The sequence below is a fragment of the Gadus chalcogrammus genome, chromosome 23 (genome assembly GCF_026213295.1).
Source record: "Gadus chalcogrammus isolate NIFS_2021 chromosome 23, NIFS_Gcha_1.0, whole genome shotgun sequence".
Lineage (NCBI taxonomy): Eukaryota > Metazoa > Chordata > Actinopteri > Gadiformes > Gadidae > Gadus > Gadus chalcogrammus.
In genome coordinates, this window is record NC_079434.1 from 20558344 (window position 1) to 20574156 (window position 15813).

The window sequence follows — 15813 nt, forward strand, 5'->3', positions numbered from 1 at the left end:
CAAGGAGGGTCCGCAAGGACGTTGCGTTGCGGGAACGTGGGACAATAATCAGCCCTTTAGCAGCAGGAGGGACAGCGACATACCGTACCCGGGCTGCGTCGCTGCAGAGGAGGCGGCCAGATGAGGGCTGTTGTTGTTGTTGTTGTTGTTGTTGTAGTAGTTGTTGTTGTTGTTGTAGTTGTTGTTGTTGTTGTTGTAGTTGTTGTTGTTGTTGCCGGAGAACGGCAGAGCGGGGTCGACCTCCTGCCCCGTGTGGCGCTGAAGGTCTGGGTCGAGGACATGTCGGAGGACACCGCGGCGTCCCCATCGCAGCTCACGTCGGCTGGGCCAGGGATATGTTTGTGTGTGTGTGTGTGTGTGTGTGTGTGTGTGTGTGTGTGTGTGTGTGTGTGTGTGTGTGTGTGTGTGTGTGTGTGTGTGTGTGTGTGTCTATCCTTGTGTCTGTGTGTGTGTGCTTTTGCATTTGGGATGTGCATGACTGTGTGCCTGTGTATGTGTGCGTGTGGGTGCGTGTGGGTGTGTGGGTCAGGGTGTGTGTGTGTGTGTGTGTGTGTGTGTGTGTGTGTGTGTGTGTGTGTTTGTGTGTGTATCCTTGTGTCTGTGTGTGTGTGCTCTTGCATTTGTGCTGTGCACACACGTGTGAGTATTTGTATGTGTATGCGTGCGTGCGTGCGTGCGTGCGTGCGTGCGTGCGTGCGTGCGCGTGTGTGTGTGTGTGTGTGTGTGCGTGTGTGTCTGAGTGTGCGTCCGTGTGTGTGCCTCCGTGCGGGTACGTGTGTGTGCATGCTCCCCGGACACAGATTGATGATGGGATAGAGGTAATGGGCCTATCTCATATTCCGGGCAGTGTATATTAAAGAGTTAATGGTCCATGGCCCAGGGCTCTAACCTCCAGCGCACAGACAGTATAGCAGCAGAACATACATACAGGCACCCAGTGTGTATACTGTATGTATTCTATACACGCAGAACTTCAGCCCCTGTTGGAACATTACCTCTGAAATGCTCCGGTGATCCGGCGGTATATCTTCAGGGACACCCACTCCATCAATCCATCCATCACAGGCCTTGAAATCGGCATGGTAACACTCTCAAAAGGTTTGCATATAACGTACTAACCTGTATGTTATGGTTGTTTCGAAATTATCAGACTCCTTTTTAAAGGATTTTCCGATCCATCATTTTTGCTGTCATAATTGAACAGCAACCATAAATACATAAAGACTTACATTAAGACTTTAACATCCTCATATATACTTAATTAAAATATTATTGGAAAACAATGAAAAACTAATTTTTAATTATTTTCAGATTTTACTCCAGTGTCTTCAAATAAGGTTTCTAGACTCTTTTTAGGCCAATTAAAAAAACATTTTTTAATTGGGTTTTCAATAAACAAATCTTTTTCTCTCCCAGAATTCCCTGCTCGTTCAGTTGCTTCCCTGCAGTCATCCTTGAACCCTTCTTCATTCCCTTCCTTAAAAATGTCTCCGACCACAAGTTAAGGGCCATGTTTGTTGATGTTTTTCTCCTGGATGGGATAAACGAGTGCATTTCAATAGCAGCTTTTTTTGCGAATTTTGCACACTTCAATCAGGAGAGCTGAATCAGGCCAGATGAGGCCAGGAGGATGAGAGGAGGAGAAGGTTGTGAATGTATAAATGTTTTATAAAGCGCCGTGTTGTTAGGGTGGGGGCCGCGGAGAGCTGGCAGAGCCTGTGAGCTACTGTCCTTGGCCACGTTGAGGACATGGAAATAAGAATGAGATATATATATATATGTATATATATATATATACATATATATATATATTTATACACTCACAATGGTACACAGGTGCACACTCACAAACACCTACATGTACATGTGCACAACCACACACACACACACACACTCACACACACACACACACACGTGTACATTTGCATATACACACACACACACACACACACACACACACACACACACACACACACACACAGACACACGGGTGCACACATTCATGCAGCACACACGCATGCACTTGCAAGGATATGCACGTGCACACACACACCGATACGTGCACACACAAACACACACAAACACACGGGTGCAAGGGCTCATGCAGCACAAACACGTGCACTTGCAAGAATACGCACGTGCACACACACACGCATACCAATACGTGGACAGACAAACACACACCTATGAATGCACATGCAGCAAACACACATTCAAGGATGTACGTGTGCACGCACACACACCCACACACACACACACACTTACATGCATGTCACACATGAACACAGACACAGGGTAATCCCCGCTGAACGCCACCTCCTCGCCGGATCCATGTTCTACATACGATCGCCCCTGGTGATCTACTCCTCCCGCTCAACACGTCGGGAGGGAGACCCCTTTTCCCACAATGCCTCACTGTCATCCGTTTATCTCAAGCCCCGCTCGGATGTTCACTCGACAGTTTCTGAAAAATCATAAATATGCAAATGTTCCTCAAACCTTTTCTCGCTTGATTAGCTATGGGGCTGGGGGGTAAGTACAGCCAAAGAGACGCTTAAATCTTCCTCAGAGGGGGAGGGGGGGGACTATTGCACAGTCAGAGGAATTACTTTGGAGCTGGTGTTGGAGGCTGCCGTCCAATCAGAGTGACGAATGGTGGAGCCTACATTATGCTTATCAGAGTGGACTGACATTTGTGAACCTTTTAATCGTTAGACAACGATTTAAAATGGCCCCCTAAAAGTGGGGCCATTAGCCATTGGAATTAGCATGTAGTTAGCATTAATGGCATGTTAATACAGAAAGGACGTGCTGTTTCTTGTCGTGTCTGTCTCGGGGGTTTAATCGCGATGGGAGATGCTTCATCGTACGGGCGACTGGTATGCTTGTTTTTCTTTTCAGCAAAACATCTTTTTTTTCTTTCATTTCAAATATTTAACGTCTAAAGCGTTAAACGTGCTCTCAGAATGTTCAATTTCAAAAGGATGCATTGCCTACCCCCGACCCCTCCCCACGACATCTCTCTACAGAACGCGACCAAACCACCCATCTCCCGAGACACCTCCTCATCTCAGCCATCAGCAACGGAACATCAAAGCCTTTCCTCAGACAGCATCTCCCCTCGACACGCAAACAGCTCTGTTTAGCGTCCATCTCATTTACACTCGCGCGCTTTCAAGAAGAAGGACTCGGCGCAGGGAACAGGACGGCGCTGTACTTGTGTTGTTGTAGTGATGTTCCCGGCTAACCTGGTAAACAACATGTTGTTTGAAGATGGTGAGGTCAGTGTGTGCTTTCAAGGGCCGTGACATCACTGCTTTCTGCTGCTGCTGCTGCTGCTGGACCTGTTTGCCGCAATAATAATAATGGGTGCTTATCGGATTAAATTACTTAATTAGTCAAGGGGAATGAGCCAGGCTATGGCTGGGATTCGAGTGACGTCATCGCTTGGTACTTCGTTGGAAGCCGTCAGAATCGCTTCTTTCGTAAGCATATAGTTGAGTTTCCTTGTCGTGGTTTCACTTGTTTGTGAACGTTGAGTGTTCTTGAACTCGTATCCACCTCTCAAGAACAGAAAAAGACAGCTGATAAAACCGACATAATGTTCTGTCTGTGTACTTAAATTGTCTTTTTAACGTTATGTAATGCTTCAACCTCGCTAAAATCGATTTAATTTGCATTGTGCATCAAAGATTGTAGGCAGTTGTTTTTTTTCTGTAAATAAGATAATATCAGTAAAAACATTGATCTTAAATCCATGCCGATTCTTTCTCACAGACTACTTGGTGGACCAATCTCGGAGCTCGTTGATATAAAACGGCAGTTAAATCCACCTGATTTAATTTCAGAGCGCCGTGTGAAACCCATTAACCGGCCCTGTTCCCCGGCAGGACCACACTGTAAAAGGTACAAGCACCTCAATGTCACGCACATTAGAGGTGCCACACAGTGGGGGGGCTGGGCGTGTGCGTACGTACGTGTGTGTGTGTGTGTGTGTGGACCCTAGTCCAACAGTGTGTGTCCCCCCAGGACGAGGGAGAGAGGCAGAGAGAGAGAGAGGCAAAGTGAGAGAGAGAGAGAGAGAGAGAGAGAGAGAGAGAGAGAGAGAGAGAGAGAGAGAGAGAGAGAGAGAGAGAGACAAACCTACACACACACACACACACACACACACACACACACACACACACAGTGTTCTGCTCAGTGAGGCGGGCAGGGGAGGGAGAGCAGGTACACTCAATTAAACTACTGGAAGTATTGAAGGAATAAAATAGTGATTTTCTTCCCTCTTTTAAATACCAGGTGATGCTGTGCTTGCATTTAGGTCTGGATGTGCCAGTAAACTCTGTTCTGACCTTTTACGTGAATGTTTAGATAACATTAATTATTTACCGTTGATATTGATTTTTATGTAAGATGTTCTCGATCAGCACCTTAATGAAATGACAGTAGTCTGCTGGTAGAGAGATGAAGGGACCGGCATGTAGGCCTGTGCAAAGAATACACAAAATCGCAGATTTCAGAGCAGTTAGGAGAAGGATACACTGACAAGACACAATCCCTTTGCGTCATTTTTGGTCACACACACACACACACACACACACACACACACACACACACACACACACACACACACACACACACACACACACACACACACACACACACACACACACACAAACAAGTCAAGTTTCTGTTTCAATGAATATTCAGGAGGCTTGGTGAGTTAGAATCAGAGTCGCTTGCTTTTAATAAGTTCACCAAAAAAACCGGCTGCTTGTGCTGCTGGCCGTCGACCAATCACAAACGGGAGTCTACTACAGGAACTTTACACCAATGACAAACACACAGGCACCGAAAAACACATGTCGCCGTCTGTTAGGGTTTCTGTAAAAAAAAAAAACGATTTAAGCATGGGATGGGGGGGGGGGGGGGTGGACTGTAAAGTCCACTACAGTACATCAGAACGGGTTGTTCAAGGACATTCATTTCCTCCACTCCGTCCATTAGAAAAACAAACCAGACTCCCATATTCACTTCCAAAGCGGGGGCAGATGCTAAGTGGCCGAGGATGGAGATACAGAAGGGCTTTCCAATCACTGCGGTGTCGGACTCAGACGGTTATTATTAACCACGGCTAAGTAAGTTGAGATCTAATATCGCCGGGCAGAATGTTGGCTTGGCTCGTTGGCGAGTCATTCAGAACTCACTCCACACGTCTCCTGTTTAAACACTTCCATGTCCTCTGTATAAACACTGGCTTTTGTTGTTTAAACAGCGGACGTTTCACCGTGCACCGTAGCGATGAAGCACTGCGCTTTTTCCATTTTAAGGCCTAATCTTAACATCGCTTTCTTGTCCCGCAGATGTTCACAGAAAGAGAAGGTTGGTTATGGATCGTGAAGTCACACCAAATCAATCTCTGGTGCTAGAGATTAACAGAACTAAATAAAAATTCTGGGGCATATAAGAATGCAGTTTCTGTGGATGGATGTAGATGTTTACATTTTTGTCGTGGCTTTTCCTGATAACTGACCCCCGATAGTCAATAGCATAGCTAGTTAGCAAGCTAGCTTGGTCGCTAGTCTTTATTGACTGCCAAAGGTCAATAGCATAGCTATTTAGCCAACTAGCTTGTTCGCTAGTCTTTATTGGCTTCCAAAGGTCCATGGCAAAGCTGGTTAGCCAGCTAGCTTGTTTGCTAGTCTTTACTGGCTCCCAAAGGTATGAAATACATGTGGGACCAGACTTCCCAGTTTTCCGGGGCTCGTCTATGCCCAGAGCTGTCGCCGGAAATGTCTGTGTTTTAAAAATAGGATTCAAAATGATATTCATAGATTTTTGACTGGCAAAGGTTATAGCTAGCTCATGAATATTAATTTAGAGACAGTTGGTAATTAGCCTTGTGTCTATCTTACAGGCTGTGTGCTGAACTTGCTGTGCTGGGGCGTTCTATACATTTGATATATATATATCAAATGTATACCATAAGCAGGCATGATCTGTCACTATTAATACGATAAAGAACAATTTCTTATTTGAGATGCCTACTTTGGCTTGTTTTTAGCTGGTCTACAGAGCTTTAACACATAGAAAACCATTTCGGTATGTAGGCCTATTGCCTCATATTCAACTATAGTAACCTACTACGTTTACTTTGGTCAACTTGTATACGTCAATGAGGGGAGCGTTGCAGCAACCGTCCAGAAATAATATATTTTTTTTGATGCTTTGGACCAGAGAAAAACGATTTTTTCCAGTTTTTCATTTCAGAAATCCGATCACCTGGTGACATCCACTGCATATTAACAAAAACCCAACTGCCTGGGCTTCGAGTCCAGAGTTGAAGCGCATTTCTAAAGAGCCATGGCTGGCAGGAGCGTTAACCTTCAAATACAATCCATCTCCTTGCGCTCGTCTTCTCTGCTTTTTCCAATAAACAAATGGGTTTCGTTCCAACGAGGGCGATGAGATTCACGCTCGTTTTGGTTTGCTTGGTTCTGTCCAAAACATGGATGCTGTTGACCGCGGTCTCCTTGACGACGGTGAGGCAGACTCGGTTGATGAGCGAATGCAACCACGAGACACCGAATGAAAATCATGAGACCGGTGCTCAGGGCTTAAAACACGACGCAGTGACTCTGACGTTTGTGACGTTTCAACACGGTGACACGTCGAAACTATGGCATTTGTGCAAAGGATTAAAATTCATTTATTTGGAAAGTGACACATGGGACAGACTCCCAGTCAGGAACGAAAACCATGTCTGGCGGGTTTATTCTTTTGAGTCGGCTGCTGCAGATGCTTCAGGGTCGATGACATTTAGAGAGAACCTTCGGAAATCTCCCGTCCGTTCCCCACCCCGACACTATAGAGGGAAGGGATTAACTTTGTACCATCCTCTCCTTCTCTCTCTCTCTGCTTCTCTTTCTCTCTCTCCACCCCCCCCCCCCCTCTCCTGTCTCTGCTGTAGTTTGGTCTGGCTTTGCGAGACTACTGTTGTCCCTTTTTCCAAACTTTCTCTTTCGTCTCGTTCTCTCTGCCATCTCTTTTTCCCATATCTCCGGTCTCCCTCTCTCTTCCTCTCCCCCCCCCCTCTCTCTCTCTCTCTGCCTCTCCCTCCCAACTCTCTCTCTCTGCCTCTCCCTCCCATCTCTCTCTTTCTGCCTCTCCCTCCCATCTCTCTCTCTCTCTCTCTCTCTCTCTCTCTCTCTCTCTCTCTCTCTCTCTCTCGCTCTCTCTCGCTCTCTCTCGCTCTCCCTCTCCCCCTCCCATCTCTCTCCCTCCCTCTCTAACCCTCTCCCCCTCTCTCCCTCCCTCTCTCCCCCCCCCCCCCCCCCCCGTCTGCGTAACACAGTGCCCGTTTGCTGACGACAGGAAGTGGAGGCGACGTGTCGCAGAGGCACAGATGCTTGGCAATCACGCGCGCTCTGGCGCGGCGAGGACGTCTCCGCTGAGCTGCGTCTGAAGCGCCTCCTCACCTGCTCCTCGAGGAACGAGCGTTACAAAAGCCCCCCCCCCCCCCCCCTCAGAGATAAAAGGGAGAATGAGAACCGTACACTGTGGCTGCCTCAGCCTGTTGATGGGCAAGAGCTGTGTGGATGAAAATGAATAGAATGATCGTATATCTACGTTTAATAACGGATATTCCCTTAATGAGGGAAAAGGTAAAATGACACACAAAATAATTATTTTTACAAATAATTGCAGTGCAAAATAGACCATAACCAAACATATTAAATATGAATGCGGATGTGTTGTTGAAAGAATGCTTTGTTTTATAACTAGATTGTTAAAAATTGAAATATGCGCAATATCCGTTTGTTATGCATTTGTCTTTTTCGGTTACCTCCCCATTATTCAGGGAAGATCCAAAATGGCGTCCCCCAACTGCCACGTCTTCCTCTTTTCATAGAGGTGCGTTCCATCCCCCCTTCCTTTGACCCATGACGGTGCTAACGCGAGCTAACCCGTGAGCTCTTAACAGTGAAACCACACACACAGACGGCGTTACATCTACACCAGAACCCTATCACAAACAAAACCAGACGCGTAAAACAGAAATAGATATCAAAAAGAGACAGGAAAAATTACAATCATTCTGTACATAACAAGGTAATAGAAAATGTGTGTCACCCTGTTTGTGGGAACCTGTACACCCCTTAGCCTTGGTCTTACAGTAGTCAGACAAACGGCTGTAAGGGGACAACTGCATTCAGCAGAGAAAATAAACAAAATAAAGACAAGCAAAATGGCCACCCTGTGGTAGCTCCACTCTTAACGAACCCCAAACACACGCGTTCTCACAAACCTTCAACATCAAAGATGATGAGGAAGATGAGGGTGACAACGAAGTGTTCGTCAATAGGCTGCAGTGATGCATAGGCTGCACAGATGGCCTGGTCAATTGTGTGAGCGAGAGAGCATGAGAGCGAGAGTGAGAGACGGAGAGAGAGAGAGAGACAGAGACAGAGACAGAGACAGAGAGAGAGAGAGCGACAGACAGAGACAGAGACAGAGAGAGAGAGAGAGAGAGAGAGAGAGAGAGAGAGAGAGAGAGAGAGAGAGAGAGAGACTTTGTCTTGGCAACAAAGAACTCTGCGTGCGTTCACTGAGATGCAATATTTGAAGGTCCAAAAATGCCACATTTTGGTATGTTTGAAAACTTGCCATGCTTGAGACCTAGTTCACACATGGTGTCGTAACATATCTCAAGTGAACGCAGAGCGAGAGAGAGAGAGAAAGGGAGGAGACAAAGAGGGTGGGAGAGAAAGAGAGAGAGAGGGCGAGACAGAGAGAAGGAGAACATAGAGAGAGAGAGAGAGAGAGAGAGAGAGAGAGAGAGAGAGAGAGAGAGAGAGAGAAACAGAAAGAGCGTGAGAGAGTTCATCTTTAAAGGACCTTGTCTAAGGACCGAGGCTGGTTTATTCACAGTGGGCGAGCCACTGACCCGAGCTTCTAAGCTAACACAGTTCTACAAACAGAAACACCCACACACCCAAAAGCCTTGATACAACAACACAGTAACCTTAGCATGGTTGAATTCGCTGTGCTTCTTGAAGTCTGTCTGGAATACACTGGCATGAATAACAAAAGGACCCCCTCTTAGATCCTGCAGGTGTGTGTGTGTGTGTGTGTGTGTGTGTGTGTGTGTGTGTGTGTGTGTGTGTGTGTGTGTGTGTGTGTGTGTGTGTGTGTGTGTGTGTGTGTGTGTGTGTGTGTGTGTGTGCACTTGTGCAAAACAATAAACAAACCAACCAACAAATGAACAAAACAAGAACGAAATAAAGAACGAAAGAAACAACGGAAATGACAAATCAACGGAACAAAGAAACATAGAAGAGAAGAGCAGAGAAATATTTACAGAGAATAACCCCCCCAAAAAAACCAACGACAAAGAACAAAGAAATAACAGAGAAAGGAGCAGGTTGATGTGAGCAGTAGTGAACGCAGGCGAGGTCTGAGCAGAGATCCAAGGCTGCCCCGGTGAAGCCCCCCCAGCCCCCCCCAGACGGGCCCGTCAGACAGGGACTTGGCTGCTGGGCTAGCAGCATCTGGACGGACCTCACTTAGGGCCGACACTCGGCTAAACAACTCATTAAGACTGATGTTCCCGCAACGGGCGCCGGCCGGTACCGACACAGCACGTGTGTGTGTGTGTGTGTGTGTGTGTGTGTTGTGTGTGTGTGTGTGTGTGTGTGTGTGTGTGTGTGTGTGTGTGTGTGTGTGTGTGTGTGTGTGTGTGTGTGTGTGTGTGTGTGTGTGTGTGTGTGTGTGAGAGAGAGAGAGAGGGGGAGAAGGGAGAGAGAGGGAGCTGTCCATCTGTCTGTATCCGTCCAAACTTGCTACGGAATAAACAAAACAAGTTCTTCCGAGAGTTTTGCATTTAGAAAAAAAAAGGACAGATTGCCACGGAGCTGGGAGGAGCACATGGTGTCTCTCCGCGGATAAGAGTGCCTCTTCGACTCCCTTGGGAGAAGTGTCATGGTAAGCGAGACTCCGCGGTCCAGCCCGTCTGTTCCTGGTTACCCCGTGTGTGGCTTCGGGAGGCGGACGCCACCGTCGGTGTGCGGCGGGGCTGCGAGTCTGAAGCCTCTAGATGGGCGTGGAGTGGACGAAATCAAGTCTGGACGAGTTTCTTTTAATATCAAGAGGAAATGGGGATCCAAACAGGGGGATGTGTGCGCCTATGGGGGTGTGTGTGTGTGTGTGTGTGTGTGTGTGTGTGTGTGTGTGTGTGTGTGTGTGTGTGTGTGTGTGTGTGTGTGTGGTGGATCCAATCTGAAAGGGGATGGGGGCGTCATTCACATCCAGCGACGTTCGACTCAAAGACAAGTTCAGTTCGGGTTCCCTTTGTGTGTCGACCTCTCTCTCTCTCTCTCTCTCTCTCTCTCTCTCTCTCTCTCTCTCTCTCTCTCTCTCTCTCTCTCTCTCTCTCTCTCTCTCTCTCTCTCTCTCTCTCTCTCTCTCTCTCTCTCTCTCTCCATCCCTCCTCCCCTCCTCCCTCCCTCCCTCCCCCCTCCCTCCTCCCCTGTGTCTCTCCACTTAGCCCGCCCCCCCCCCCCCCCCCCCCTGCGGTGTTTGTGTCTCCTCCTCGACCTCGCCCACGACGGGGGGGAGGCGAGGAGGAAGTGGGGGCGAGGGAGGGGTGAGGGTGGTGGTGGGGAGGGAGAGGAGGGAGTCGATGGGGGAGGGAGAGGAGGGAGTCGAGGGGGAGGGAGAGGAGGGAGTCGGAGGGGGGGGCGGGGGGGGGGGGAGGGCCTCAGCCGCAGGAGATGACCGTGAAGCGCTTGGAGATGCACGACATGTTGTGCAGCACGATGCCCAGCAGGAACAGCAGCACGCACGCCACCAGGATGACCGTGCACACGCCCGACCACGTGGAGCCCTTCCCCCCGCCGCCGCCGCCGCCTCCCCCGGGCCCCATCAGCCTCCTCTCCCCGTCCAGGGCCTCCAGGCTCAGCCCCACGCCCTCCAGCCCCATGCCCAGGCCCAGGGGCTGCTGCTCGGGCATGGGGATCACCGCCACCCCCACGCCCATGCCGCCCTTCTGCCCGCCCGCCTGCAGGAAGCGGCAGCCCAGCTCCCCGGGCAGCCCCAGGGCGCGCTCCTTGGCCACGGGGAGCGGCAGCATGTAGCAGCCGTTGCTGGGCAGCCGGATGAAGACGGGCGTGTGCTCCGAGGCGTGGGGGATGGCGATGACGGTGACGATGTCGGGGTCGTCGGGCAGCTGGGAGACGGAGAGGCCGGCGGGGAGCCGGGTGACGCCGCGGCACCAGGGGCAGCGGATCTCCTTCTGGCTGCTCCTCATCTGGGTCAGGCAGACGGAGCAGCACGTGTGGCGGCAGTCCAGCAGCTTGGGCCGACGCCGCGGGCTGTAGTAGTTGAAGCAGATCTGGCACTCCAGGATGGAGTCCTGGGACAGGGTCTCCATGCTGGTGGGGGGGGGGGTGGTGGCGGTGGTGGTGGTGGTGGTGGTGGTGGTGGTGGTGGTGGTGGTGGTGGTGGGGGTGGGGGGCGTGGCCTGTAGACGTCGGCCTATGGGGTGTGGCTGCACGTCTCGAGTCGATGCGCGGTTCTGTTTTTGTTGTGGTTTTGGACTCGACCCGAAGTGGCGATGCCCGAGAAGAACGGCTGGTTTGTTGCTGTTGGCGGTGGTGCTGGTGGTGGTGGGGGGGGAGGGGCGTGGCCTGAGGGGAGTCGGCCTAGGGGGTGTGGCCTATGGGGTGTGGCCTACACGTCTTGAGGTGATGGCCGTTTGTTTGTTGTTTTGGACTCAAACCAAACGGCGATGCTGGATAATGAACGGTTTGTTTGCTTGCTGTTGTTGATGTTATTGTTGTTGTTGTTCAGGTTTGCGGGCTGTTCAAGACGAGTCGAGCTGGCACCGGGGGGAGAGTCGAGGGGGGTCCCGGGCTCTGGTAACCCTCGGCGATACTGCGGTGATGTCACAGCCGTCCAGCAGCATGGCCAATCATCTGTGCAGAGGGGAAGAGGAAGAGAACCGTCAGGACAAGGGCAGCTCCTTCAAAATAAAAGCTCAAGCCGATGTACAAAAGCACACAGCATTGTGCTTTTGTATTGGGTCAAAACCTAACTTGATATTGATGCATATTAATCGCAGCTCTGTTAGTATCAATGTAATGCAGTCTTGTGTTTGTATCAACTTTGACATGAGATTTGTAATGTTTGTGTACAGTCGATTCTCTCCCGTCGACCCACTGAACTCAGTATTTTCACACAAACACCTTCTAATATAGTAGAGTAAACATATAAGAATAAACAAGATATAAACAAGATAAGATAAAGAAGGAAAAGATAGGAATATTAGACAGGTCGCTGTTGAAAGAATTATACATATATATAAACTGTATGCATATAAATACTTCCACTAGTGTGGCAGTGTTGCCAGTCCAGAATGAACAAGCATATGGCATCATAATTACAGTGGCCCGGACCCAGAATCATTGCCCCCACAGGGGGCCAGCGGGAGTAATGAGGGGGCTATCAATACCGCCGACGACGTCAGGAAACAAGCAGGGCTGACCGATGGGCTGACAGACAGAAATAACACGTCGCGATCATTTGACAGATATGGCGACTGTGGCGATGTGAATCACCATTAGTGGGGGAGGATCTTTGCAATCACGATATTCTTTTTCACAGGAAAAATATGTTTAATCTGGAGCAAAAATAAATTGTAGACCAGTGCATCTCTGTGTTACAGTGCTTCATCAGTAGCGTTGTTTTAATGTACTTTTTTTGCAAAATGTGCAGCTCCTGCGATTTGGATATTGTACTCGGCCATATTGTGGCTTCCGGGGCAAAATTCTATGAAATACCACAGGTCATAATCTATAATAACGACAAGGGACCGGTGCTTGATTGTAGCAGTTCAGTACACGATGGATGTACTTAAGTTCTGCGTACCGCAGGCGATCATTTTATACTTTTAAATGTATATAAGACTCAAGCAAACTATGAAGAAGTTTTGGGTCGTTTTGTCAACAAACATATACTATATATTATATACTATACTGAAGTATGCTACACCAGAGAGTGAATCAGCAGAATGTAACCTACTATAAAAGACTGAACCAAACGACACCATCCACTGAAGAATCACTCTCCTATAGTAGACTGAACTGAACGACACCATCCACTGAAGAAGCACCCTCCTATAGTAGACTGAACTAAACGACACCATCCACTGAAGAAGCACCCTCCTATAGTAGACTGAACTAAACGACACCATCCACTGAAGAAGCACTCTCCTATAGTAGACTGAATCAAACTACACCACACTCTGAAGAAGCACTCTCCTATAGTAGACTGAACTAAACGACACCATCCACTGAAGAAGCACCCTCCTATAGTAGACTGAACTAAACGACACCATCCACTGAAGAAGCACCCTCCTATAGTAGACTGAATCAAACTACACCACACTCTGAAGAAGCACTCTCCTATAGTAGACTGAACTAAACTACACCACACTCTGAAGAAGAACTCTCCTATACTATTCTGAACTAAACCAAACCATACTCTGAAGCTGTACTCCCCTATAGCATAGTGATATATACTACACTATACAGTGAAGCAACACTATCCTATAGTAAACTGAACTAAACTACAACATTCACTGAAGCAAAACTCTACTATGGTATTGTGATCTAAACTACAACATTCACTGAAGCAAAACTCTACTATGGTATTGTGATCTAAACTACAACATTCACTGAAGCAGCAGACTGTAATGTAACATCTTCTGGAACGATTCGGGTCATTGATCTGAAGACTAGATCAGAGATGATGACGATAGGCGCTTTTACTTTGTGAGTTAGTGGCGAAGGGAATTGGCACCGGCAGATGTTTGCTCACCAGCAGCAAGCGAGCAAAGCCCAAAAGAAATGGGTCCTAAAATTAAAAACGGTGAAAGCCAACTAGGCTATCTATCCAGCACGATGGAGCGGGCACCACTCTCCTCTCCCTCCTCCATCACCCCCTCTCCTCTCCTCCATCACCCCCTCTCCTCTCCTCCATCACCTCCGCTCCTCTCCTCCACCCTCTCCTCTCCTCCACCCCCCCCTCTCCTCCATCACCTCCTCTCCCTCCTCCATCACCTCCTCTCCTCTCCTCCATCACCTCCTCTCCTCTCCTCCATCACCTCCTCTCCTCTCCTCCATCACCTCCTCTCCTCTCCTCCACCCCTCTCCTCTCCTCCACCCCCCCCTCTCCTCCATCACCTCCTCTCCTCTCCTCCCCTCCATCACCTCCTCTCCTCCTCCACCTCCTCTCCTCTCCTCATTCCTCCTCCACTTCCTCTCCTCTCCTCCACCCCCTCTCCTCTCCTCTCTCCTCTCCTCCACCTCCTCTCCTCTCCTCTCTCCTCTCCTCCACCTCCTCTCCTCTCCTCAACCCCCTCCCCTCTCCTCCCCCTCTCCTCTCCTCATTCCTCCTCCACCTCCTCTCCTCTCCTCTCCTCAACCCCCTCCCCTCTCCTCTCCTCTCTCCTCTCTCCTCCACCTCCCCCTCTCCTCTCCTCTCTCCTCCACCTCCTCTCCAGCTCCCATCTTTTAAGCAGCGGATGGTTAAGCTCGAGGAAGTCAGAGGTTTACACGCACTAGTTAACGGGTCACTGTTAAAAAACACTTCAACTTGAAGATCTAATCAACCCTAGGTAAGAGGAAAACAGGTGGACACATTCTATCCAAAGTCCGTTATTCCTGTTTCCGCTTTCTCTCTTTTTTCTCTTGGATTGAAACGGTTCAGATTTTATGAGCTCCTATTTAAATTCCTGACAAATAAAACCGTTACTTGGTTCTGAATCGTAGAGTTTTACTGCGGCACGAACACCATTGGAGGGGTCGGTATGAGGGTTGGGGAGAGCGGCGGTGGCGGTGGTGGTGGTGGGGTCGTTATCAAAACAAGATCACTGACGCTAATTAAACTCTTCACCTCCCCTAGCAGGTCCAGGGGGCTACGTCTGCGCGCTAGCTGGAGGCATCACGGCTGGGCGTCGGTTGGTTAAATCCCATTACTGTGGTTAATCTACGTCGGAATCACGGCCATTTAAGGTCGTTAGCGTAGCGCCACGACCCGACTGGCGTCTCATCCTTCCGTGTGTGTGTGTGTGTTTGGAGGTGTGTAAGTGTGTGTGTCTTTGTGTGTGTCTGTATGTGTGTCTGTGTGTGTCTGTGTGTGTGTGTGTGTGTGTGTGTGTGTGTGTGTGTGTGTGTGTGTGTGTGTGTGTGTGTGTGTGTGTGTGTGTGTGTGTGTGTGTGTGTGTGTGTAGGTGTGTGTGTGTGTAGTTTTACAGTCGGTGGAACCCCATCTGTCTCGTTGGGGGTGCCCTACTTCCTCTTGGAAACTTCGTGAGTCTGAAGTTTGACTTCTTGTGTTGTACAGGGACGGGAGAGAGACGGGAGGGAGAGAAACAGGAGAAAGAGAGAGACAGGAGAGAGATAGAGACAAGAGAGAAAGTTTGGATAAAGGAACAACAGAGAAAGGAGCGAGTGGAAGAGTGAGAGAGAGAGAAAGAGAAAGAGAAAGAGAAAGAGAGAGAGAGAGAGAGAGAGAGAGAGAGAGAGAGAGAGAGGGGGGGGAGATGAGAGAGAGAGAGAGAGAGAGAGAGAGAGAGAGAGAGAGAGAGAGAGAGAGAGAGAGAGAGAGAGAGAGAGAGAGAGAGAGAGAGACGAGCGAGACTGAGTGAGGGGGAGAGAGGAGAGAGACATAGAAAGAGCACGATAAGGGGAGCGAAACCTGCCCTTGTGAGGGTGAAGGAGCTCGGGGAATTACTGAAGCCTTTTCCCAAAG

General features: G+C 49.1%; 1 protein-coding gene across 2 annotated transcripts; it reads right to left on the minus strand.

The window, feature by feature from the left end:
* Positions 1 to 10759: 10759 nt before the first annotated feature.
* On the minus strand, positions 10760 to 11431 carry rnf152 (ring finger protein 152). Of its 2 annotated transcripts, XM_056584625.1 has the most exons (2): positions 10949 to 11431; positions 10760 to 10885 (listed from the first exon to the last, which is right to left on the minus strand). In XM_056584625.1, the coding sequence occupies exons 1-2, from the start codon at positions 11429 to 11431 to the stop codon at positions 10760 to 10762; spliced, it is 609 nt and encodes a 202-aa protein (XP_056440600.1). The 2 variants fall into 2 exon arrangements, with proteins under 2 accessions (XP_056440600.1, XP_056440599.1); XM_056584624.1 differs by having other exon boundaries at positions 10760 to 11431.
* Between the last annotated feature and the right edge of the window lie 4382 nt (positions 11432 to 15813).